The 26,623-nt window shown below is 41.3% G+C and overlaps 1 protein-coding gene across 10 annotated transcripts in view; it reads right to left on the bottom strand.

Moving 5' to 3' along the window:
• The window catches only part of PLEKHA5 (pleckstrin homology domain containing A5), a 201,445-nt gene that overhangs the window by 50,738 nt on the left and 124,084 nt on the right, over window positions 1-26,623 (bottom strand). For 9 of the 10 annotated variants that reach the window (XM_081331230.1, XM_081331224.1, XM_081331229.1 and 6 more), the window contains exons 8-11: window positions 25,830-25,930; window positions 24,189-24,304; window positions 9,185-9,649; window positions 2,106-2,571 (exon numbers count right to left, since the gene is read on the bottom strand). In XM_081331230.1, the coding sequence (XP_081187356.1) occupies window positions 2,106-2,571; window positions 9,185-9,649; window positions 24,189-24,304; window positions 25,830-25,930 (1,148 nt within the window). Of the gene's footprint in view, window positions 1-2,105; window positions 2,572-9,184; window positions 9,650-24,188; window positions 24,305-25,829; window positions 25,931-26,623 lie in introns of those variants that run through there. The other variant, XM_081331228.1, reaches the window with a different exon arrangement.

Raw genomic sequence — 26,623 nt, 5'->3', positions numbered from 1 at the left:
CAAAGTGAAGGGGTTGGTTAATAACTTGTCAGTACAAATATCCTGAAATGTTGTCCTTTCATCTGAAACTTTGCAAATATCACCATGTCCCAGAGGACAGCATCCTTCTGACCGTATTTATAGTAACATTTATTTGCCACCCTGTTTTGAGGAAGGTCTCAAGGCAGCGAATAGGTAAGAAAATCTAACTAGAAGCTCAAATGTGTCAGCCTGACATAGTTATTAGTATGCTTTTCCCCTACGCTTTGCTTAAAACTTTCAAGAGCAGGGGTCTTCAAACTTGGCCCTTTTATGACTTGTGGACTTCAACTCCCAGAATTCCTCAGCTGCTGGCTGAGGAATTCTGGGAGTTGAAGTCCACAAGTCATAAAAGGGCCAAGTTTGAAGACCCTGTTCAAGAGTTTGGGGAGCAGATCGTGAGCACATATAGAGGGAAGAGAAAAGCAAAGGTTAGAAAACTACTCCCGTTAAATTCATTTCATATATTGGTAGTCCTCAACTTACAATAATTTATTTAGTGACCATTCGAAGTTACAATGGCGCTGGAAAAAGTGCCTTATGACTGTTTTTCACACTTAGACCATTGCGGCTTCCCCATGATCACATTATCAAATTTGGATGCTTGGCAACTGACTCATATTTATCACGGTTGCAGTGCCCCCCAGTCATACGACCACCTTTTGTGACCTCCTGACAAGCAAAGTCAATGGGGAAGCCAGAGTCACTTAACAACCGGGTTACTAGCTTAACCACTGCAGTGGTTATATTGTCTCTATATGCCCACTGAGTTAACAGCATAAGATCCGCAAAGCCATATTGATGGGGGGGGGACTATAAAAAAAGAACACTGTTTTATGTACCCAGGACCACATGATCCACAAAGACTGGGGCGTGGCCTCTAGATCCAATCCAGAATATACTGTCAAAGAGCGTATATTATTTTAACGTGGCAGAAAAGGACAACAGTTAAGTGTAACGGATATTGCATTGACTGTATTTAGTTGATCAAGTGTAATCTGAGTGAGACCACAGCACACCCCAAAAGGGTAGCAGAGCTCTTTACCTACCACCAGTTGCATAAGGGAGGAAAGATATAGCGAGCTGAACCAGCCATTAAAGCAGATATCCTTGTGGCCTGTGAGTCGGTCAAGGGGAGTCTGTGAACTTGGAAGGGATATCCAACATTGGATATTTTATTTCCCCAAACTGTCAAAGTGGTCCACAGCATAAAAAAAATATATGTGAAGAATCCCTGTACAGGTAGTCCTCAACGTACGACCACAATTCAGCCCCAAATTTCTGTTGCTAACGGAGACATTTATTAAGTGAGCTTTGACCCATTTTGACATTTCTTGCTACAGTTGTTAAGTTAGTAACATGGTTGTTAAGTGAATCGGGCTTCCCCGTTGACGTTGCTTGTCAGAAGGTTGCAAAAAGTGATCACGTGACCTGAGGACGCTGCAACAGTCATCAATAACCATCGGTTGCCAAGTGTCTGAATTTTTGATCACGTGACCAATGGGGATGATGGAACGGTCATGTGGAAAAACTGCCCTGTCACTCTTTTCAGTCCACTGTAGCTCCAAATGGGTCGCTAAATGAACTGTTGTTAAGTAGAGGGCTGTCTATATTATAGGCAAATTGTAAATAAGAGGGGGCTGTTCTAGAGTGGCTGCTATATAGGTAAAGGTTCCCTCGCACATGCGTGCTAGTCGTTTCCGACTCTAGGGGCCGGTGCTCATCTCCGTTTCAAAGCCGAAGAGCCAGCGCTTGTCCGAGGACATCTCTGTGGTCATGTGGCCGGCATGACTAGACGCCAAAGGCGCACGGAACGCTGTTACCTTCCCACCGGAGTGGTCCCTATTTTCCTACTTGCATTTTTACGTGCTTTCGAACTGCTAGGTTGGCAGAAGCTGGGACGAGTAACAGGCGCTCACTCTGTTACGTGGCACTCGGGATTTGACCCGCCAAACTGCCGACCTTCTGATCGACAAGCTCAGCGTCCTAACCCAGAGCCACCGTGTCCCTGGCTGCTATATACATCCAGTCTATCTTTTGGGAGACATACCTTGCAGCAAGTGGCAGAAAGCAAAAAAACCCCTCACCTTGTTATGGTGTGATCTGTGTCTACGCTCAATGGTGACGTCTCCTCTTTGCACGGGGGAGGACACTTCTGACCTGTAGTTCCTCTGAGGGGAGTATCCTTGGAAACCTGCTATTGAACCATGGGAAGGTGATGTGGGAATCAAATGCATTGTTTGATCAGATATATTAATCATGGTTTTGGGACTACTTAAAGTACCGTGTCTGGTAAGAGTTGTTTGCTTATTGTAAAACTGCCGTTGTTGCCATTCGTAGAGTTGCCACATGGTGTCATCCCGCATCGATCTTCTTTTATCTTCAGCTGGCAAGGATCCAAGGGTCTTATCGTAAAGAGGTGTTGCACTGCAGATGCTATCTGGCCTGGTCTTCATGTTTCTCGGAAGAGTGCGATAACCTTCTGGATAACGTGGTACGACTTGGGCTCGATGGCTGGGCATATTTCTCGGTAGAGTCTGATAAGAAATTATGCTGAAACAAGACATCTCCATTAGCCGTTTAGAAAATAAACAGGTACATTAAAAAGTAACATGTAAAAAGTTCTTTTTCTACATTTTACCTCTTCGGGTAATTTAGTCTTGCATTCTACTTGCAACCTTAGGTCAAACAGAGAGAATTTATGCCTTACTCCAGACATGTCAAACACAAGGCCCGGGGGGGCGGATCCGGCCTGCAAAGTGGTTTCATGTGGCCCGCGAAGCCATCCTGGGAACAGTGACGGAACGGCCCCCACTGCCTTGGCCCTGGCCCAGAGACCCTCCTTCTGCCAGAGACCCTCAGATCTGTCCCACTCCTGCCCAGGCCCCCATAGGCACCCTTGATGCGAACGGTGTAGAACTGGCCACGCCCACCCAGCAGGCCATACGCACTCTAACCACGCCACCCAGTAGGCCATGCCCACCCTGGCCACACTCACCCGGCCCCTTGAGGGCAACCGCAATGCTGATGCGGCCCTCAATAAAATTGAGTTTGACACCCCTGCCTTACTCCGTCCATTCAAACCAAAGGAGGCTGCTCTGGAGAGGAGGAGATACCAATAGCAATCCACGGGTAAGTTCATGGCAACATGTGATGCCTTGAAGTAAACAGAAGTGTTTGGGGAAAAAAACAACAACCCAGGAAGAACTGTATGTTATGATTCAATTAACTGCTTCAAAAGAAAGCATTTGTTTCTTGAGGTTGGCAGCATATGTATTTACGTAAACAAGCAAAATGCATGCTAGAACGACAAGTGTTCATTTTCATCTTCATAATTAATATATACGTTATGATGCAACTACTAGAATTTTACCTAGTCCGGGGGTAGGTAACCTTGGCTCTTTTAGGACTCGTGGACTTTGACTCCTAGAATTCCTGAGCCAGCAGGAGACTTCTCCAGCACCATAGTTCAAAGGCCTCCATTCTTTGACGCTCAGCCTTTCTTATGGTCCAACTTTCACAGCCATACATTGCAACTGGGAAGACCATAGCCTTGACTGTACGCACTTTTATTGGCAGGGTGACGTCTCTGCTTTTTAGTGTGCTGTCTAGATTTGCCATGGCTTTCCTCCCCAGGAGCAAGCGTCTTTTAATTTCTTGGCTGCAGTCCCCATCTGCGGTGAACTTGGAGCCCAAGAAAATAAAATCTGTCAATACCTCCATTTCTTCCCCATCTATTTCCCAAGAATTGAGAGGGCTGGATGCCATGATCTTGGTTTTCTTAATGTTGAGTTTTAAGTTGCTTCATATATTCATATCTTAAAAACTGAGTGACTTTTTCCAGGTATGACAAATTAATTGTTCTGAAATCCTCCTCTAGTACTTTGGTCTACAAAGAAAGAACTTCGGCCACTTACAACTAAGTTCTCATTTGTCCAATTAACTATTTCTAACTAAATGTGCACGTCCCTGTTAGTTTTTTTTAGCTTTGTTATGTTTTTATTTAAGGATAACGCACCACATACTCTTACAGCTGAAACCGTGTCTTAACTACAGTTAAGCACTGTCTGACACTGAAGTATCTCGGTGTGACACTCGACAGGATTCTCCCTTTTAAACAGCATTGTCTGAACACTAAGGCTAAAGTCAGCTGGAGGAACAACATCATCAGGAAATTGATAAGCTACACATGGGGAGCTCAACCATCTACGTTGTGCACATCAGCTTTGGCCTTGAGCGTCTCTGCTGCAAAGTATGCTGCTCCAGTTTGGGGCTCATCTGCACCCACAAAACAAATTGATATTGCTGTCAATGAGGCAATACGCTTAGTGAGAGGTTGTCTCAAGCCTACACCAATTGAGAAAATATATCCCCTCGCTGGCATTGCCCCACCTAAGATCAGGAGAGAAGTAGCAGCAGAGGCCGAGAGAACTAAGCAAGAGAGGGATCCTTGACATCCTCTGAATGGACATGTGCCCCACGCCCAACTCAGATCTAGGAACAGCTTTATTGCAAGAACAAACATTCTTGAGCGTACACAAGAACAAAATCAAATTAAAAGATGGAAGAACTAGACCAGGGGTAGGCAACCTTGGCTCTTTTATGACTGGTGGACTTCAACTCCCAGAATTCCTGAGCCAGCCATGCTGAGGGGAAAGGGAGAGGTTTCCATGCTGAGCCATGTTGGTTCAGGAATTCTGGGAGTTGAAGTCCATGAGTCATAAAAGACCCAAAGTTGCCTACCCCTGAAGTAGACCATCGGGAAAGGAATATTAAAGGAGGATATGGCTGAAGGATCTGATCTCCCTTATACTACCTGGAGGACCTTGAATAGGCTGAGAGTTGGAATGTCTAAATGTAAAACCAATATGCTCAAGTGGAGGCTCTTAGAGGATAACAACACGCTGTGCAAATGTGGAGAGATACAGAGCCCATCCCATCCGCTGGTACGTTGGCTACTACCAGAAACATGTACCGATAATGATTTATATTTGGCCAATGACAAAGGTGGCGGCTTCATTCTGGCAGTTTCAAGTTTGATCTAGACGTGGAAGAATAAGAAGAACTAGCTATAAATTCACCTCTGCAATAAACCTCAATTTCTAACACTTGCTTTGTAGTTTGTACTGTAGGGTGCAAGACTATTTTTTTTTTACTTTCATGTGATGCAGTGATTACAAATTGGGACAAAATGTATATAAAACCAAGTGATGCAGAGATTGACTATGCTCACAACACTGGAGACGGATGCTTCTTGTATGACTTTGTTACACATACACAGCTATCTTCAGTGGATTTGCCAATTGCTGCTGTTCCAAAACCCCTGGAAAGAGCGTGAAGACTTTAAAAGTCATTAACGCATCACAAGCAGACAACTCAAGCTGTGCTCACTGAATTTCCATTCTGATCATGCTTAAGGCCTCATGCTCTAGCAAGGTTTCACTCATTCTCATGTTCTTAAAAATAAGACAGCCTACCTAGTTTCTTTATACACGTGAACGGGTAAGTCAGAGTTCTTTACCCAGCTTCCTCTGACCTGGTTTTTCTCTCTCCCTTTCTGTATCTAGCAAATAAGTAGCTTAGATCAGTGATGGCGAACCTTTTAGAGACCGAGTGCCCAAACTGCAACCCAAAACCCACTTATGTATCGTCGGGTGCCGGGTGGGTGTGGCCCATTGGGTGGGCGTGGCTGCGGTGGTAACGGCAGACTGGGTGGGACTAAAAAGTTCAATCAATCAATTCCAACTTTGCAAGATCTTTTTTTTTCCCCGCGAGAAGTTGAAATTGGTTGATTGATTGAACCTTTTTTTTTTTTTGCACACCGCGGCGGAGGCCTAAAGCGAAAAGGTTTTATAAAACCCAGCTAGGACTGGGGCGAGGGCGCGCGTGCCCACAGAAAGGGCTCTGCGTACCACCTGTGGCACCCGTGCCATAGGTCTGCCACCATGGCTCTAGATAATTGGCTTTTCACGCAGCTGCCCTCTGTAAAGAGAAGAGAGGCAGAGGAGAATGGGGCAGATTACCTTGCTACGGGAAATACTATGACTGAACCAAGTCCCAATTCTCATAGGAGAAATAGGAACATGTTTATAAGTGGAATGCTTCTTATTAGTCCTCAGGCATCCAGTTTCCCTTCTCCCCCAAGCAAAATACAAGTTTTTTTTTGTTTTTTTAAAAAGAAAAACTTGAATTCTGCAAAATGCCTTGAAATTATCTAAAGGCAGGATAATCACTGTTAGAGATTTTTATGAGCAGAGATTTGTTACTTCCCTGGGAGCAATGATTGATCTCCCCACTCCATTTTCACTCTAGATTTTATTGACTTTCCTGAAATTAATACTATATTGTTTTTAGGAGCGTATTTCCTAAAAGAGAAAGCAGGCATAAATCCTACCGGTTTTGACAAATCCCCTTTAAGCAAAATCATCATTTCTAACTATATGGTCCATGCTAATAATTTCATCCATATTTAACTAACAAGATGTTCTCTGTGATCAAAAGGATTGGTTTTCTGCCAATTAATAATGTGTTGTTAATAGCTTTTGCCATTTCTACAGTAGACTGAAATTGATTTGGAGAATAGTCAATGCAATGAATCTCGGAACAGCATTAAGGGATGGGATCAAATGGCAGAGGTTCCCATTTTCTATATCTGCATAAATTTAAAACAATGGCACTTGATCCAAACATCAATTTTTCCTTGACACATTCATTACATAATAGAGTAATGTAATGTAACCTGGCTTGCTACAATCATATAATTTCTAATCACATTAATCATTAATTACATTGAGATGTAAATATCAGGAACACATGCAGAGATAATGTAGCTCTATTATTTTTAACTCTAAAAGGGGAAGGGTCTTTTCCCCCCTTTAAGAAGGAGATTCTCTATTTCTTTAGCCTCCTGCCATGAAAATTTATTTATTTATTTATTTTCCACCCATCTTACCACAGAATAACTCTGGACGGCTTACAATATTAAGATATCATTGCTGTAGGTTTACTAAGACTTCTGCTCTGACTTTATTAACGTTGGCCTCCTTGAAATCCAAGGAGCAGGCTTGACTGTATGTTTATGGAGATTCTCAATCATCCAGCTCATGGTTGTCCCAAAGGTGCTTTTTCAAAAGGCAGCTGGACTTTCTTCGTTTTTTCCTTGCAGATGTTTCACTTCTCACCCAAAAAGCTTCTGAGAACCGAAGAAGCTTCTTGGATGAGAAGCAAAACATCTCCAAGGAAAAACAAAGGAAGTCCAGTTGCCTCTTGAAAAAGCACCTTTGGAATGCTTGACTGTACTCAATGTTCAATGTTCCTCCTGAGTTGACTTTGGTCAATAGGTTTTCCTGTTAGTATCAGGATTAGGAAAAAGATTGTCTTGTGCTTTCCTATAAGCAAGCCAAGTTGAAAACTTCCCGAAGACTCCTTGCCTGAAAAAATTAATTTCCCAGTGATTAAAAACCCCAATCACGGCTATATCTACCTTCCTGCAAGATCTGCATTTCCCTTATACCAGTGATGGCAAACCTTTTAGAGACCGAGTGCCCAAACTGCAACCCAAAACCCACTTATTTATCCCAAAGTGCCAGGGCTGCATCAGCATTGTGGTGCTCTCAGGGGGGCATGGCCCACTGGGTGGGCGTGGCTGCAGTGGTCACGGCAGACTGGGTGAGCGTGGCCAGGGCCAGGGTGGCGGGGGCCAGTCCCTCACCATCTCCAGGGCATCCCCAGGGGGGCAACGCCTCTTGGTCGCTCACTTCCTGCCCTGACGCTTCCAAACGCCACGTGCTCACTACTCTGGTGAACTCTGCTGGAGCAACGGCGTGCATGCCCACAGAGAGGGCTCTGAGTGCCACCTATGGCACGCGTGCCATCGGTTTGCCACCACTGCCTTATACTATTGTTTTAAGCCTCATTGATTTAAATTAATCCACATTTTTGTACTTATTTTATCAAATTTAATTACTGGAGTATAATATTTTACACCAAAATGGAACAATCAAAATTGGGTATCGCTAAGGCCTCCTAAAAATTCTATCTCTTGTCAGGCAGAACAAAATATTCCAGTCTTAACTGGCTCAGTCATCAGGGACACATTTTAAAAGCCTTTAAATACTAAAAACATGTATTTTCATGTTTCTAAGTAGTTCTTTCTGTAAATACAGAAAAAGCCGAGAGCACAGGAAAAACGTTAATTCCGTGACATTCTGCTTAAATTATTCCCTAGATCAGCCAGCCACTAACAGTTATATTAAAGCTGCTACTGTTTCACATTAAAATGTCTTGCCCTGTGTATAAAATACCAATAATAATTCAGAAATATTCTACTGCATTACTCATGTTCCCAATAGACTTCAAAGGCATGTTGGTATTTCCTGTCACAAAGTTAAAGATATGCTGTTTATGATTTAGACAAATAATTTGCACCTTTAGTTGACTGCTGTAAACCAATTCAGGGTGTGGGTGGTTACATTTAAAGCTCTTAAAAACACATCTTCGCCATTAAGACTAGGGCCCTGATAGTGTGGGAGTCCCACATCATGCTTATATTGATTGTGAAATGCTCTGATTGTTCTCAGCTGCTGTTTTATGCTGTTACATTACTTACGTTTTTAATTACTGGTTGTATTTTTACTCATTTTTTATTTGGTTTTAATTGTTAGCTGCCCAGTCATATGCATGAAATGTGTTAACAAATAAATAATAAACGGGAACACGTGGTTTTCTTGAAGAAAATTCTAATTTAAATCTATCACCATCAGTAATAGTAGGAAAAGTTTCACCCAAGATCATGGGGACTTAGCAACTGGTAGAAAAATAGAATTAAAAACTGTAATTAGGGAGGCCAGGTTATCAATTTTCTATAATCGTTTTTTTAAAAAAAAAATCCAGAAAAGTTGAGCTGAACAAAAAATAAATAAGGAGTGATCCTTCTAAGATGACCCTTTCTTCACGAATAATACGTATTCCTAGCCACAGACATTTGGAATAAGGAGAATTATAAATCATTTCTTTATAGTTTCAGCTAGCATCTCACAGCCTGTTTGAAATATTCTGTAACACGTTCAAGAATCTTTCCAAATCCAATTAATATTCCACAGCACAAAAAAATGAATCATCACCTACATTAAGGCTTCAGATATTCATGAATTCTGAAATTACTCACCCTCTTGTTTCTTCGTCTTGTCCTTTCCCTCTCTGTATTTTAATCCACTGCTCCAACTGCAACATGGAATTAGTTCTTTGGATGACACGTTCAGATTCTATATGGGAGTGCATGGCGTTGTGATGGATCCCATCGCCGGAATCTCCCAGAATAAGGTTGACAGCTTTCTCTGACCCATTTAAGTGAACTGGCCTGTAATGGCCTGATGAAGCCACGCTGGCTGGCAAAGTTCCATATTCTGATCCAAAGGAATTCACTTTTACACTGTTGATTTTGGTTAAGGGTCTGTCATGCCCAACTTTCTGAAATCCGTATTTTTCTGCTTCTAAAGACTTCTTCTCTTCCGTTTTGCATCCTTCTCTGTTCCGCTGATTGTTCTGAGCCTCTGGTTTAATTAGCTCTCGGTGGTTTGGGATGTTATTTAGTTCACGAGGCGCTATGTTTTCAAAAGTAATCTTGTCTGCTCTAAAAAAAAAAGAAGAAGAAACATGCATGGAGAACAACATCACTAGGAAGCAGGTTACAATTCTGTCTGTTCCGACAGTGAGCCATTTTGTTCTTCCAGAACACCCTGCACTTGCAGACGGTGCAGACGGTGCAGCCCATCAGTTGGAAGAGGTCATCGTGCAAATGGCTGAACTGATGCAATCACAGGCAATCCTCAAGTTACAACTATTCACTTCCTGACCGTTCAAAGTTACAACAGCAGTGAAAAAAAACTGACTTATGACCATTTTTCACACTTGTGACCTTTGCAGCATCCCCATGGTCACGTGTTCAAAATTCCAACGCTTGGCAACTGGCCTGTACGGGTAGTCCTCAACATACAACAGTTCATGTAGTGACAGTTCAAACTTACAACGGCTCTGATAAAAGGTGCCGTTTTTCATCCGCATGACTGTTGCAGCATCCCCATGATCATGTGATCAAGATGCAGACACTTGGCAACTGGTTCATACTTATGACGGTTGCGGTGTCCCAGGGTCTCGTGATCCCCTTTTGCGACCTTCTGACAAGCAAAGTCAATGGGGGAAGCCAGATTTCACTTAACAACCGTGTTACTAACTTAACAACCACAGTTGACCTCCAAGGTCCCTTCCAACTTTATTAATATTAATATAGTGGTTCACTCAAGAAAGATCATAAAATGGGGCAAAACTCACTTAACAAATGTTTCACTCAGGAAAAGAAATTTTCGGCTCAGTTGTGGTCATAAGCCGAGGACTACCTGTACCTGCAAGTAGTGAGACCACCTTAAAACAGAGTTTGACTTGCTTGCTTGAGTGATTTTTGAAGGGCAAAAACAAACCAACCAAAAATGGATTGGGAGGGATGGTTCTTATGCTCTTAAAACCATGTTAATTATATTTTAGGGCAGGGGTGTCAAACTCAATTTCATTGAGGGCCGCATCAGCATTGCGGTTGCCCTCAGGGGGCCGGGTGGGGATGGCCAGGGTGGGCATGGCCTACTGGGTGGGTGTGGCTAGAGTGCGTGCGGCCTACTGGGTGGGCGTGGCCAGCTCTACATCGTTCGCATCAAGGGTGCCTATGGGGGCCTGGGCAGGAGTGGGACAGATCTGAGGGTCTCTGGCAGAAGGAGGGTCTCTGGGCCAGGGCCAAGGCAGTGGGGGCCGTTCCCTCACTGTTTCCAGGATGGCTTCGCGGGCCGCATGAAACCACTTCGCGGGCCGCATCCGGCCCCCGGGCCTTGTGTTTGACATGTCTGTTTTAGGGCTTATTACTACAGCCTTTTCATCACAGAACAGTAGAAAATATTAGTTTTCAACAACTGTGTTTGGAGCTGATTTTGCGGGTCCCAAAGAAAGAACCAGCCAGGGGATCCATGCATGCCTAATTCAGTCCCTCATCCGCTCTCCCATTTCTTGAATTCCCCGGCACATAGTTGTACTTGTTCATTTCATTACTCGTTTAATTTTTCTGGTTCGCTTCCAATCAAATAGAATGGCTTACAAGGTAACAGTAAAACAAATCTTTAATATGACTGTTTTATTGTGTTTTATCACAGCAAAACAGCAATCATTCTTGACAGCCACTGAGAACGATATACAAATACAATAGGCAAATATAAGCTTTATCAAAAAAACACAGATGCTATCGAACTTCATTTTTGAAAAAAGCAGGACAGGAAAATAACGGGAAACCTAACAAGCAACTGGGTTTGAATAGCTGCCGTTCTACTTGGGTGGGCAGCCATGTTTTAAAAAGATAGCATGAGAACCACTTAAACAAGAGTTTCATAAGTGGGGGAACTGCCCCTAAGAAAATCTGACTCCTGACTATGAGGTGAATCCTCCAACATAAATCCGAGTAGACCTTTCCCCTGTAATCTAAACAGGGGTCCCCAACCTCTGGGCTCTGGCCCACTAGTGCGCCGTGAGCTGTTTGCAACCGGGCCGCGGAAACGGAGGGCGAGCGTGCGCTTCCCCACTTGTGCAAGCAGCGGGTGAGCACATCCACACGCGCTCCATTTGCATGAGCGCAAATGGAGCTGCACATGCGCGCTTGCCAGCCACTTGTGCAAAACCGTCCCTTTCCCCCCCCTCTAGCAGTTCACAAAGCTGGAAAGATTGGGGATCTCTGATCTTTAAATACTGTAGCTAGCTGGTTCCAGGGTTGGTTTTTTTTTATGTACTTGGATCCTTAAATTGACCACGTATCTGATAGGCAAGAAATTTATTGTTTTTGAGATTGGATGTTACATGGTCCTATTATTCCTCCACTGAATCAGCTGCATTCTGCAGTGTAGCTTTGAACATTTTTTAAAATGTGGATCATTACAGTAACCCAACTGATAAATTATTAGCGTCTGAATCCAGTTAGGCTCAATATCTTCCTTGTTTGTCTCCAGGGATATGTTGAAATAAATAAAGGAAAACCCTCAGGTTATGCACCTGTTCCTTCAGGAGACTGCTACCTTCTCCACTACAATTCTCCGGGAGCAGATAGCAGCCGTGCCCAGTTTGGCCTTTGCCCATTTTCATCTGATGCACCAGTTGTAGCCTTTCTTTGATCAGGAAACTCTTCAGACAGTTACCCATGCCTTGCTCACTGCTTGAATGGCTTGACTACTATAATACACTCTACATGGCTTGACTACTATAATACACTCTACATGGAGCTGCCCTTGAAGACTACCTCAAAGCTTCCTTTGGTCTAAAACGCAATAGTATAGGTAGCGATGGACATGCCTTAATATGCCCATGTAATACCTCTGCTTCCCAAGCTGCACTAGTTGCCAATTTGCTTCCAGGTGCAATTTGAGAGGCTAGTTGTTACCTGCAAAACCCTTCATGGCATAAGGCCAGATGACTTAGTATGTACCTGGCTGATTTTATCTGGTATTGTCGGTGCATTCCAGGTTCCCTCAATTAAAGGAATAGCATATATCAGGATCCTGGAAGTACACCTTCTCTATAGTAGTATCTGCCCTCCGGAATAACATTCCCCTCTGAAATTTGGGCAGCCCCCCCCCACCCCGGTTTGAAGTAGCTTGAAGACCTGACTTTTCACCAGGGCTTTAGTAAAGGTGAGGGAATGGTCCCATGGATTGTGTGAATTTATTTTTGTTCCGGTCCAGTTTTTGTCATCTTCTTAACTTTTATTCCTTATTTCAGTTTCTGATTGTATTTTTTAAAAAATGTATTTTTCTTGTGAGCTGCCCAGTCATTGGGAGTCGGCTGGCATACAGGTTTAATAAATGCCACCTTAGTTTCTAGTTCTGAAAACTACTTATACACAGCACCTCTCTCTTGCCTAGTTTCCACTTCAGTTTGCTGACCCTTATCCAACTATTAGCTATATGGCAATGCATATGAAAAGAGGTAATTATTTTATCATAGCCACTGCCGCACAGAATCATAGGTATCTATATCTATTGGGGAAAACTACATGTGTCACTTTAGATGTATCTGAGTATCAATCTCATGTAACTAGAAAAGGACCCTGAAATTCCAGATGATATATGGTGATATAAATGCATAAAAAATAGCCTGATTGATAAAAGCAAAGTCAGTATCTTAAGGTAGAAATTTACTTCTTAGTGGCCCACCAGATGCCTCTGGGGTGCTCATAAGCAGGACTATTATTATATTCCCAACACATTCCTGCTGTACCTTTTAGATCAGACATGTCAAACTCGCGACGTCACGAGACGTGTTGGGACTGTTTTGCCATTGCCGGCAATGAGGTGGGCATGGCTTCCGGATGATGCCTCCGGGCCGGCAGGTTGACACCCGTTTTAGATACGTGCTGCTCCTAATCTAGAGATGACATTAAATTTTCAGGATGAACAGCTCTTAATTGGCCGGTCATCCAATCCCTTTTTAAAGCTATTCAGGTTGGTGGCCATTGCTATAATGAATTTCACAAGTTAACTATACACTATGGGAAGACATTTTTTTCCCTTTAAATCTTCTTCCAACCAGATTCAATGGATGATCCATGAACCCCTGTTTTGAGAAAGAGAAAAAATTCTTCCCAATTATTTTCTCCATGCTATGCAGAATAAACACGTCATCACTCCATCACAGTTTTTCGCAATGCATGTTCTTCCTCCCATTTTCTGCCCATCTATTGAATGAAAGAGATATCTTTTTTTATGATATGCCTGTCTCCACCTCAAATTACAAAACAAAAGTGTCCAAAAGATTGTAGTCTATTGCTACAGCAAAGGAGTTCAAACCCCCAATCATTTTGATTGCCCTCTTCCACACTTTTATTTATTTATTATTTATTTATTAATTTTATTTGTATACCGCCCTTCTCCCGAAGGACTCAGGGTGGTGAACAGGGCAATACATATTAAAAAACAAGATACAAAGATTAAAAACGATTAAACAAATGCCCATGAATAAGTTAAAACACATTAAAATAGATTAAAACAGATTAATAAAACCCAACCCCATCCCATCAGGCCAGGCCAGCTTGTTCGAAAAGGTAGGTTTTGAGATCGCGCCGGAAGGAGCGGAGGTCAGGCGCCATCCGGAGCTCGACTGGAAGATGGTTCCATAAATCCGGCGCGCCCACAGAGAACGCCCTCCCCCTGGGGGCCACCAGTCGACATTCTTTGACCGGTGGCACCCTGAGGAGGCCCTCTCTGTGGGAGCGTACTGGGCGGAGGGAAGTTGACGCCGGCCGCAGGTGCTCCCCAAGGTATTCCGGACCCATGCCATGTAGGGCTTTGTAGGTCATTACCATTACCAACTTTGGCCAGTTTTATTATATCCATTATGGAATAGGACAGCCAGAAAACTCCTACAGTATCTCATATGCTGATGTACCATAGAACTGTTGATTTACTAACAGTACTTATATACCACCACATTCCAAAGACCTGGTGGTTAATAAAAGTATGTATGATAATATTTTTAAAATAACATCCCACTTTTCCTCCAAAAGCCCAAGGCCATACACACTGAACATCCTCCATTTCCATCCTGTGAAATACTCTGGGCTGGGAAAAAAAATAACTGGCCCAAAGTCATGCAGTCAGCTTCCATGACGGAGATGTTGAACCTGATCCTAATTTAACACTTGAACCACTATCCCACATGGACTCCCCACAATTTGGACTAGGAATGTTGCTAACGGTTTTTGTATCACACATTGCTCTGTTGAAGACAACTGCTGCCTTTATAAAATGAAGTGGTGGCACACATTTCCACCTTTTTTATGCATTATCCATTACAATGACCCAATTTTACAACATTTCTTCTGGCAGTCTTTAAACAAATGCATGGTTGTTAAACAAATCTGGAATCTGGTTGAACAAGTCCGTTTCTCCCAATGGGCCTTTTGACAGAAAAGAGAAGTAAATGTCAGAAACTGGGAAAACCCACAAAAACATGTAGTTGCGTGAGTGTGGGATACTATAAACGGCTGTAAATGCGAGCTGGTGCCAAAGACCCAAAATGCGATCGTGTGACTGCAGGGTGGCTGTAGGAACTTCCAAACAGGTTGTAAGTAGCTCTGGAGAAGTCTGTCGTAACTTCAGCCAATCGCTAAGAGACTTGTCGTTGAGCGAGGACTACCTTTAACTATCAAATCTGACCAGGCTTTTTTATTCCAGGCTGCTTTCATTGAATCTGACCTCTTGCTAAATATTGATCTTAGCAACCCAGGTGATCCTGGGTAATGCATACTGCCCCTTCACATGATAAAATACCTGAAGGCTTTTATCTGAAACATCCAATTTCTTTTCTGCACAATCAATGAACTACCTAATAAGAAAGGAATTTTCGTGAAGTCTAAGCTTTAAGCAATTTTTTTTTACATATTCTCAATGCCATGCAAACAGGTTGCCCAAATATAAGGCATTTCATTCCTTAAAAAAATGGACGATGTAATGGCACTTTGCATTCTACTCCGTACATTGTGAAAAGGCCCAGAAGAGTTTCAAAATTCTATCCCATAAGATGAAGTCTTCAGCTTTAAATATATGCACAAAAAGGAGAATTTTCAATTAGAGAAGCTACTTTTTGATCCCATGCATTTTACTCTGAATCCTCAAAACAAATGTACCCTCGACAGCTTACAAAGCAACAAGAAAAACAAAACACTTGAAACACAAAAGCAGGTATCTAATCAGGAAAGCAGAAATGAAGCTGCGGTCATAGAAAAACTAAGTACATACCATGTCTTTTTTCTAAAAAAAAAATTAAGCGCATGCGGATGTATCAATCTTTTTATCTTCATTCAAACCACATATAAAGGTAAAGGTGATGTTATTGAAAAAACTATGAAAACTGACTTTTCAATCATTGATGCCGTAAAAAAAACGTATTCTGTGGAAAACGTTAAGTAAAACCTTGCTCTATTAGCTGGTATTGCTCCTTTGGCAGAATCAGCCTCAGGGAAATGTTTCTTATAACTGCCTATCTGTTCCTGATACTCACTGGATATTTCCCCCCCCCCCACTCTTTCATGTAGAAGTTTTTCAGCTGTGTGATATTTGAGGGTTTTTTTGCATCCACAGCTTGGGTCAAATCACCCCATAGCATCTCGATTTAGATTTAATTCTGGGCTTTGTCTTGCCCATTCCAGAACTCAAAATCCATTTTTTCCTCCAGCAATTCCTTGGTGGAGTTACTCAAATGTTGCAAGTCGTTGTCATGTTGCAAAGTCTTCTTTCTTTTCTGACAGATGGTCTGACGTTTTCTCAAGGTACAATGAAGAATTCATAGTGAATTATGAGTGCCTGGGTCCCGATGCAACAAAGCAGCCCCAGGCAATATTTCTTCTACTGTGCCTTACAGCTGGTATCGGGTTCTGGTGAAATGCCATCTTTTGAGTTTTGCCAAACATGTCCTTCTGGTGCTGTACCAAATAATTCCATCCTTGCCTTGTCCATCCAGAGCACATTGTTCCAGAAGTCCTAGTCTTCATCAAGGTTTTTATGAGCAAACGTTGGTCTTGACCTGATATTTTTAGGGTCAGCAAAGGTTTCCTCCTGACACTCCTATCATGATTTATGTAATTTGCCCATTTTCTAAGGATAAGGTAGAGGTAAAGGTTCCCCCGCACATGCGTGCTGGTCGTTTCCGACTCTAGGGGCCGGTGCTCATCTCCGTTTCAAAGCCGAAGAGCCAGCGCTTGTCCGAGGACATCTCCATGGTCATGTGGCCGGCATGACTAGACGCCAAAGGCGCACGGAACGCTGTTACCTTTTACGTGCTTTCGAACTGCTAGGTTGGCAGAAGCTGGGACGAGTAACAGGCGCTCACTCTGTTATGCGGTACTCGGGATTTGACCCGCCAAACTGCCAACCTTCTGATTGACAAGCTCAGCGTCCTAACCCACTGAGCCACTGCGTCCCTTTCTAAGGATAGATTCGTGCAATTTGACAACAATAGTGATGAGAGCTACCTGTAGGACATATGATGAAATTCTGGTGTTCTTAGACATGTCTTTCAACATCTTTCTTTCTGCTCCCTGGTTGAACTTTTTGGGATTGCCTGCTTGGACAAGTTGGTGATTGTCTTCTCCACTTGTAGTTGATCTTCCAGACAGCAGAATGATTGCTGTCCAATTGTTTGGTGATCTTTTTAAATCCCTTCCCAGACTCAGAGGTATCTATAACCCTTTTGAAGGCAAAGATCAACACAGAACAACAAGGATCAAATAAAACTAATGTCTGAGTTTAAATAACACACCAGATACACTCTAACAATCTTCTTAAAAAAAGTCACCTGATCTGTGCCTGATTCTAATTTTAGATATTTGAGGTAGTGATAAATGTACAGGTGTATTTAGTATTTCTACATATGAAATTTGCATTTATGTTTATTTAAGTTACACAATGGACTGCAAAATGTTAACTGGTTCGTGATACTTGTAGATCATATCCCCTCTATCTATCAGTATTGTTGAAATGAATATCAAACATCTGTATGTTGAAGAAGTCAAACATTTCAAAGGAGTAAACCTTCTAAAATTCGGTTTTCTGTATTTTTTCTTAAAGGGAAAAGAATTCCATTTTCAAAATGGCAACATAAAGGGACGAAATAAAAAGGCAATGCAACATTCTCCTCTGAGGATGGAAAAGTATGATTTTGTGGCTTCTTTTTATCTGCCAAGGACTTCAGAATCCTGACTGATATAAAGCCAAATGTCTCTTCAGAAAATGCAATCTTTAGAAGTAACTAGTTCAAATTCCCAGGGCCAGCTGTTTCAGCATATTAAAGGGGAACCTTAATACATTTTGAACGTCTCCTGGTCACCGACATCTTAATTATTTGGTGAAATTCTAGTTATTTGTCTTCTGGAAAACAGTTGTGGCGTTAGGAATTATAATTGCGGCAAGTATTTGCTGACTTGGTCTGTGGTGTATGATAATTGTATCCTTTTAGAAAACAGCGTGAGCTGCATGGTCAGCATATGTACCCAAGAAAAACTGAGCAAAAAGGTCAACTGCTTTTTAAAATTCAGGCTCATTTCTTTCAGCTTCCATCCACCTTTTCTTCCTTCCTTCCGAGTCGCTCTATAGTTCCAGTCTATAGTTCCTACTGAGTTATGACCTTTCAGACAACCGTTGGCTCAGCTGATTTTTCAAGCGGTCCTCTTTCTTTTAGGCACCTGGCTTCAGCATCAACACAATTCAGCAACGTCAGCTGACCTTCAGAAAACATCTTCAGGAAACTACTGAGGAAGTGGGTCTTAGAAAGTCAGCCCAGTCCCGTTTTGTACATTTTGGTATGAATCCAAAAATCACGTAGTTCCTCCCCCACTTTCTGCTTTCAGTTATAATCTCTTTAATCTAAGTTTCTTTCTCAAAATATTCAGGATTCATCAACCAATTCTTTTTCTCTTCATCTTGACATTTCAGGCAGTCTTACTTTTGAGGGGTATTTTTTTTTAGTGTATTCTACTCCTGTAGCCAAGAAATTAAAAGACGCTTGCTCCTGGGGAGGAAAGCCATGGCAAATCTAGACAGCACACTAAAAAGCAGAGACATCACCCTGCCAACAAAAGTGCATATAGTCAAGGCTATGGTCTTCCCAGTTGCAATGTATGGCTGTGAAAGTTGGACTATAAGAAAGGCTGAGCACCAAAGAATGGAGGCCTTTGAACTCTGGTGCTGGAGAAGACTCCTGCAAGTCCCTTGGACTGCAAGGCGATCAAACCGGTCATTCCTAGAGGAGATCAACCCTGACTGCTCTTTAGAAGACCAGATGCTGAAGTTGAAACTCAAATACTTTGGCCACCTAATGAGAAGGAAGGACTCACTGGAGAAGAGCCTCATGCTGGGAAAGGTTGAGGGCAAGAGAAGAAGGGGACGACAGAGAATGAGGTGGCTGGATGGAGTCACTGAAGCAGTAGGCGTGAGCCTAAATGGACTCCAGAAGATGGTAGAGGACAGGAAGGCCTGGAGGAACGTTGTCCATAGGGTCGCGATGGGTCGGACACGACTTCGCAGCCAACAACAACAACTTCATTACAACAGTTCTTTCAAGGTCTTTTTTTCCTTTGGCTAAAGCAGAGGTCATCCCCTTTTGTTTTTTTGCATCACCAACTACTGTTTCATTTTTACTTCTTTCCCTTGGAAACCATCATATAGTTTTTATCCTGGCTCCTTTTGCTTCTCTTCAGGGTTATTCTACTCTTTTTATGTTTCTTCCAGCCCAAACCACGTAGGAGCTCCTCAAGTCTCAGGTTTCCTTAATTGAATTTACATTTTCCTTCCGTCCTACTAATGATTAGCTACCATGTTCATTCCTTTTCTAAGCTAATAATCCTTCTTAAATTCTTCACTGACATTTCAAACTGTGTGAGATGAAAGTACCTGTTTGCTGTACTTTATTCTTCTACCTCTATACAGTTGTACATTCCCTGGAAACGCTGTTTTATTTATTTATTTTATTTAATTGGATTTGTATACCGCCCTTTCCCGAAGGACTCAGGGCGGTTTACAGGGAATTAAAACAAGAAATACAAAAATTAAAAACAATTAAAAAGATTATAATAGTCCCTGAGAGAATAAAAACCCCAATTAAAATTAAAATTAAAATTAAAGTTAAAATTCTCAGCCTGGGCCAGAGAGCTCGAAGAGCCAGGTCTTCAGGTCCCGGCGGAATGAACGGAGGTCGGGGGCAGTCCTCAACTCTACGGGCAGCTGGTTCCAGAGGGCAGGCTTACCCACTGAGAAGGCCCTCCCCCTGGGCGTTACCCGCCGGCAATCTTTTACCGGCGGCACCCTGAGAAGACCCTCCCTGTGGGAGCGCACTGGACGAAGGGAACTTGATGCTGGCAGCAGGTGTTCCCTCAGATATCCTGGACCCAAGCCATTTAGGGCTTTATAGGTCATTACCAGCACCTTGAATCTCACCCGGAGGGCAACCGGAAGCCAATGCAGCTCGCGGAGTAGAGGTGTTACATGGGAGTATCGGGAAACCCCCATCACAACTCGTGCGGCTGCATTCTGCACCAGCTGAAGCCTCCGGGTGGTCCTCAAGGGCAGCCCCATGTAGAGAGCGTTGCAGTAGTCTAAACAGGAGGTCACGAGCGCATGAGTGACTGTGCGTAGGGCATCTCGGTCCAGGTAGGGTCGCAACTGGCGCACCAGGCCAGTTCTCTTCTATCTTAATCCTGCTTCTTTGCCCCACAGTAAAAAGTGCTGAATGCTACTTTTTTCCAGTCTCAGCCTTCTGCTAAAAGTCTCACTTCTATTTTTGAACCTCAAACTTAACTTTTGTTATCTTTTGGCACATGTACCTATGTGATGAATGTGGCCCATCACATACATCAGCCAATTTAGTTTCATTACCACTTTTTTCCTAGACTTACGACTTTGTTTTAAGTCACAAAGTACTTAAGTAGTACAACAAGAATGCCATTGTTTATTAAGTCATCCAGCTTTATCAAGAGGTATGGGGATTCTTACAGTCACACCATCCTTATATTTTGTACCCTTTCATCGACTGTTTAATTTAAATTGGAATGTGAAGGCCCAGAAAAATAAAAAAGAGGGAGGGAAAAATAGAGCATGAGGAGATTAGTTTTCTGAAAATGTTTCCTTAAATTTTTCCTGTAGATAAATAGGAAGTTATGGGGAAATAAAACATCTTTGGAATATTTTGGGTTTTAGAATAGGTAGCATTACTTCTAACTTAAGATGTTATTAACTGAAAATATGTAGCATGAAGGGACCCAGGGAACTTTCACTAATGGTGAATTGTTACTTGCTTTCATTTGGTGCCCTAGTCATTTCTACATAAGCTTTATTTTTGTTTTCGCATTTTCACACTATAGATACTAAAATAGGAGCTACCACAGAATGCATCAGTCTAAAACTCTCTGAAAATGTCTTCATTTGCAATTTGGACAGACAAAAGCACTTCCTATTTACTGATTGCTTCATTAAATGCTTTTGGTCTGTGCACTGAAGGTAAAACAAACAGGGTGGATTATGTTCATAAGTGCTTGGAATGAATGGAGTCACTGTATAAAATCCTTCAACGTATTCTGATGGTTTATGCAGCCTGAGCAGGACCACTATTCAGCCAACACTAATTTACAGCTATAAATTAAAGCAGAGATGAAGAGTGGAAAAGCCTATTTTGAGAACAGAAGCTGGTACAGATGATGATCATCTATTTGTTTGGCTTCTCTTATTCTGCTTTATTCAATCTGTATCAAATAGCCTAGGCCAGGGGTAGCATAGCTGACTCAGGAATTCTGGGAGTTGAAGTGCATGAGTCATAAAAGAGCTGAGGTTGCCTAGCCCTGGCCTAGGCTAAAACCATAACCTTCACTTATAATGTCCCTTAATTTTAATTTCTTCCCTGCTCTTCTTTTAGTCCACAGTTCCTTCTCTGACTGTCCCTTTATTCCTATTTTACTCTTAACTGATTTGATTTAATCATATATTTCAGACACTTTGCAATATCTGAGAAATGCTACGAATACTGCATAATCATAAAAAAAACCTGTAGTATAGAGCTATTTTGAACAATAACAAGTTTTCATTGTTGGTTGAAACAATGTTGGTTGAAACAAGAAGAGATTGGACAACCATTTGTCTGAAATGGTATAGGGTTTCCTGACTGAGCAAGGGGTTGGACTAGATGACCTCTAAGGTCCCTTCCAACTTCTTCTTCATCCTCATCATCATTATTGCAACAGTGAATATTATACCAATATTGTATGATAAGCTAATAGAATTATATGCCATAACTGATGAAATAATTTCTTAATATAAAAGTGAAAATAACTGCAATATAAAAATAGAATTTTTTTAAATGGAAAAGTTAGATTTTATTTTGTAAAGAACCTATTTCAATTTACCTAACTATATCAGAAATACAATCAGAAATATAGCCAAATGAGGATTTATTTCATTGTCTGAATGTCAAATTTGCTCATTCAAAACAATGTGCATTATTTATTCTCAATAAACCTCTCCGGTCATTATTAAACCTGAACCTACTTATAAACAAAATGAAGAAAATCAAATACACACACACACACACACACACTGTAGCAACATTTATAACAGACTACAAGAAAATAATTTTGGGAAAATGTAGATTAAAGATATTCACTAAGACAATAGACGTCTAGAGAAATATGCTATGTTATAACACTGTATTCAGACTGTACAGTATTATACAAAAAGACAGATTTAGAATAGAAATTATGAGTTACTGGTTCAATAAGAAAAATGCAAAACTCTTTTTATTCCACAGTAATAATAGCAATTTTTCAGATACCAAAATGGTTATTTTCAACTTGAAAAGTATAAGAATAAAAAAGGCAGGATTCAGGTTCCTTCTCCTTTATGCTTTAGATACCATTTTCGCTCTAAAATAGCTTAAAATACGATTATTTTGATTTTTTTCAACTTTCAGGATGGAGATGAAAATATCCAAGTCCAATCCGAAAAGCACTACTTATTTCAGCTATTGCAAATAATCAGGGCAGTAAATACGAAGAGGGAAAGAGGGCTGGGATTTTATTTTGCTCCTTTGCAGTTGACATGTTTTCAATTCCCAGGGCTCAGAAGCAAAACTAAAATTCATAACTTTGTTAAATAAAAGCTTTCATTCTTGAGACACTAATGTTTTCCTAAAACATTATCAAGCTTAATCATAAACTGTAAACAACAGAAAATAAATACAGTGTTTTAACAGAAACAGCCAAAAATCCAATTAGGGAAAGTACATCCTATTCAAAGTAAATTAAACATTTAGTTGGTTTTGCAGTTAGAACGACTTGCTTTGTTTTGTTTGGAGCATGGAAATATTAAATATAACAAAAATAGTAAAATATCTTTTATTTGAGGTGAATACAGTATCTAATTTTAATTTATTATTTATGTATCCTGAGCAACTTTGCAGTTCAGTAAGCAGAAGCTAGAATGTGAACAATCTAGGCCAACATAAGTTTTCATGTACTGCCTGCTAAACCCATGAGAACAATATTATGGATGAAATTTATAGCCTTGGTTGTCAAGGGAAAAGTCACCTTAGCTCTGTACCACTGTATTGCAAGGAATTATTGCTACATAAAACTATACTACAAAATAGGGCAACAGCCCATTAAAATCCACTTATCGCCTCTGCAATTCTTCATTCTATTACTGACAAAATGGAACAAGCCTTAGTAGCATGCAAGCTGCAAACAGAGTATCTTTACTGTTCATAGATTTGTCTGCTTCCCAAGTCCTAAAAAAATGCCCGTGTCAGCCACAAACAACCAGATCCAGACCCAGACCCAGACATGTAGGGTTTAGACTAGCTACTTTATTGTCTACGGAGATTCTCAAATCAACCAGGTCATGGTTGTCCCAAAGGTGCTTTTTCAAAAGGCCACTGGACTTTCTTTGGTTTTTCATTATAGATGTTTCACTTCTCATCCAAGAAGTGATGAGAAGTGAAAAGTTTTCAAGGAAAAAATAAAGTCCAGTTGCCTTCTGAAAAAACACCTTTGGGATAGCTGCTTTATTGTTCTCTGCTTAGAATCTAGGAATCTCCCCAGACTGGCAGACTTGCATGGGAAAGACCAGATAAGATTCAAAGGTATGGGGGAGGGGGGGTCATCAGACCTTGCCCTCTTGTATTAATGTAGAAGGCCCAAACTACCGTGTTTCCCCAAAAATAAGGCCGGATCTTATATTAATTTTTGCTCCAAAAGATGTATTAGGGCTCATTTTCCAGTTTGGTCTTATATCTGGGGAAATACGGTACTAAATATATCTGTCTAGCTGACGATCTTCATTGGGGCTTATTTTGGGGGGTGGGGCTTTTTTTTGGGGAAACATGGTAACTCCCCATTTGAGTCCTCCTTCTAACTGGGACAGTTGCTCTCCAACAGTCTGCACCAGTATAAGTCTCCTAAAAAACAACTGAACCTAGACAGAAGCCTTGGGAGATTGACACATCGTTTGGATCGTCCAGTAACCTTAAGTACAAAACACATCTCCTCACAATATGCAATGATGGCCGGAACCATAACTGGCTGATTCTATGGGGCTGTCAACTTACATTACCTTTTCACAGGCTCTGTCTGTACAAGAGCTGCATCTATCATGGCTTTCATCCATAACTCCATTTCCTTCCCTGTATCTGTGCAGAAATAATAGGTCCTCATGTTTGGATGAGCTGCCTGATTGGAAATGACACGGTCATTTTGTGGGGAGAAAGGGACAACATTCTGTAAGAGGGAAAAGAGAATGGGAAGAAAAATCAAAGATCATTACTGGTTTCCTTAATCAGTAATTTATCGCTTTCAAGATTTATGCAAGCTGCTGCTAGAAACTCACCCCACTGTAACTAATACAATACTATTCGTCATTGTGCTCATCTTCTGAGGCAATTATATTTGAGGAAAAGCACATTAGTATTAAATTTGAAAGGCTTGTTGTTGTTCAGAGCCCCTGCTGAGTTTCTAAATGATTTCTATCAATTATAGAATAAATATTTTCTGCCGGCATCTGGTATGCAGATTATAGAAATGGATTAGCTGGGATCGGGGGAAAAAACCAAAACAAAACATAGGATGTTGCAAATATATACTCACCCATTAAAATATGAAGCGTGATTTAGTTTACTCATCGCCAAGAACAGCTCAAAGTAGTTCAAGTCCAGGAAACAAAATGTGAAAGGTCAGGACATTTTATAGAAAAAGAGTTAATTATGCATACAATGAAGAAAATGTACCTTGTAAAACCTATGCTAAGGACAGCAGGCTTTCACTTGAATGTCTGAACTACAGGTAGTCCTCAACTTACGATCACAATTGAGCCTCAAAATTGTTAAGTCAGACATTTGTTAAGTGAATTTTGCCCCATTTTACAACTTTTCTTGCCTCAGTTGTTCAGTGAATCACTGCAGCTGATAAGTTAGTAACCTGGTTGTTATCTGGCTTCCCCATTGACTTTGCTTGTCAGAAGGTCGCAAAAGGGGATGACAAGAATTTTGATCACATGATCACAGGGATACTGCAACAATCATTAAGTGTGAAAAATGTTCATAAGTCACTTTTTTCAGTGCCATTGTAACTTTGAAAGGTGATTAAACAAAAGGTTGTAAGTTGAGGACTGCCTGTATATTCTTAATGATACAAGTAGTCTGCTTTAGTTTGGCAAGATTTCTCTCTACAGGAGATTTATCCAAGGGTTAACAGCTTCAGGAGTTATGGGTGTGGGAAAAGACTAACTTCATTAAAAAGAAATTGGATGAGGAAACTATATGGAGCAGGAAGAGGAAGTAACTAGCTTGCAAAGACAATGCTAATTAGAATCTCTGACAGGTATTAAAAACACAAAAAGGCAATGCTCACATGTTGTGCTGGGTTGAAATGAATTTCAGTTTAATATGTTACAGATCCCACTAATTGTGCTTTATTGAGTAAGCAAATTGTTTGCATAAAATGCATTTATTTCCTGAGCAAACTATAAAAGTCTTATGCTGAAGTTGCAGGAGGATTACAATCAAATCAAATTATTCCTTAGTTGGTTAGAACGGAAAGCAAACACACGCATTCCGATTTAATGAAACAAGGAAGAAAATGTCTGTGTGCATTTTGTTTCAGAAACTGTTCTGAGGCCCTTTCTGTGACTCATGTGTTCACAATTACACTCCACTGATATACAAAACACCACAAATGCGAAGTTGAAGGATATTCTCACCTTAAATGCATATTTGCGGTTGATATGATCTTCAGAAGAAAGCATGGCTATCTGAAAGCTTGGAAGAAGAATACTCCCTAATATTCCTTCTTCTTTTTCATCTAGAAAATGTAGAAAAATAATTGAGAAAAGAAGGAAATTATCATGCAGTATAAGAAAAAAAAATGCACATACATCTTCCCTACAGCTTTTGGAACCTGAATCTTTTATATTTGGCAATTTCGCTTGTTCTTTTCCTTTTGTAACCACCATCTGTTTTCACAACAGATTCTTAGAGATGACAAGTAATGATGCTTTTAGAGTAGAATCTGATAAACAGCTAACTCTGTCCGGCTCTCCGCTTATCTTCTAGAGACGAATGTGTGTGTTTGTGTAGGCATGGGTACACAGAACGATGATGATTGCGGCTAAAGAAGTTACTGGAGAAAGAATGTGTCAGGTGCAAAAGATAGGTCCACACATGAAGGTCCAATTAAACCGATTTATTGCTATTCATGCCAATGTACAAGAATATTCTCAACTGCATCTCCTTGGAATTGGATAAGGAATTCAAGGGAGGTTGGACTTAGTTCACTTGTGACTATGCAGGGATTCTAGACTGATCCCTCTTTTAACTCTACCCTCAGATTCTGCCACTCCTTCTACAGCACAGGTGTCAAACTTGATTGCGTCAGATGATGTATCATGATGTTTTTTGCCTTTGTGAAGCTGGGGTGGGCGTGGCTTGCATATGCAGTGACGCATCTGGACCGCAGGCTGCCAGTTTGACACCCCTGTTCTACGGAATGTGAATA

Source organism: Vipera berus (assembly GCF_964194415.1).
Source record: "Vipera berus genome assembly, chromosome: 6".
Classification (NCBI taxonomy): Eukaryota; Metazoa; Chordata; class Lepidosauria; order Squamata; family Viperidae; genus Vipera; species Vipera berus.
Note: the sequence above shows the minus strand (reverse complement) of the source record. Positions and strands in the feature narration are given on the sequence as shown.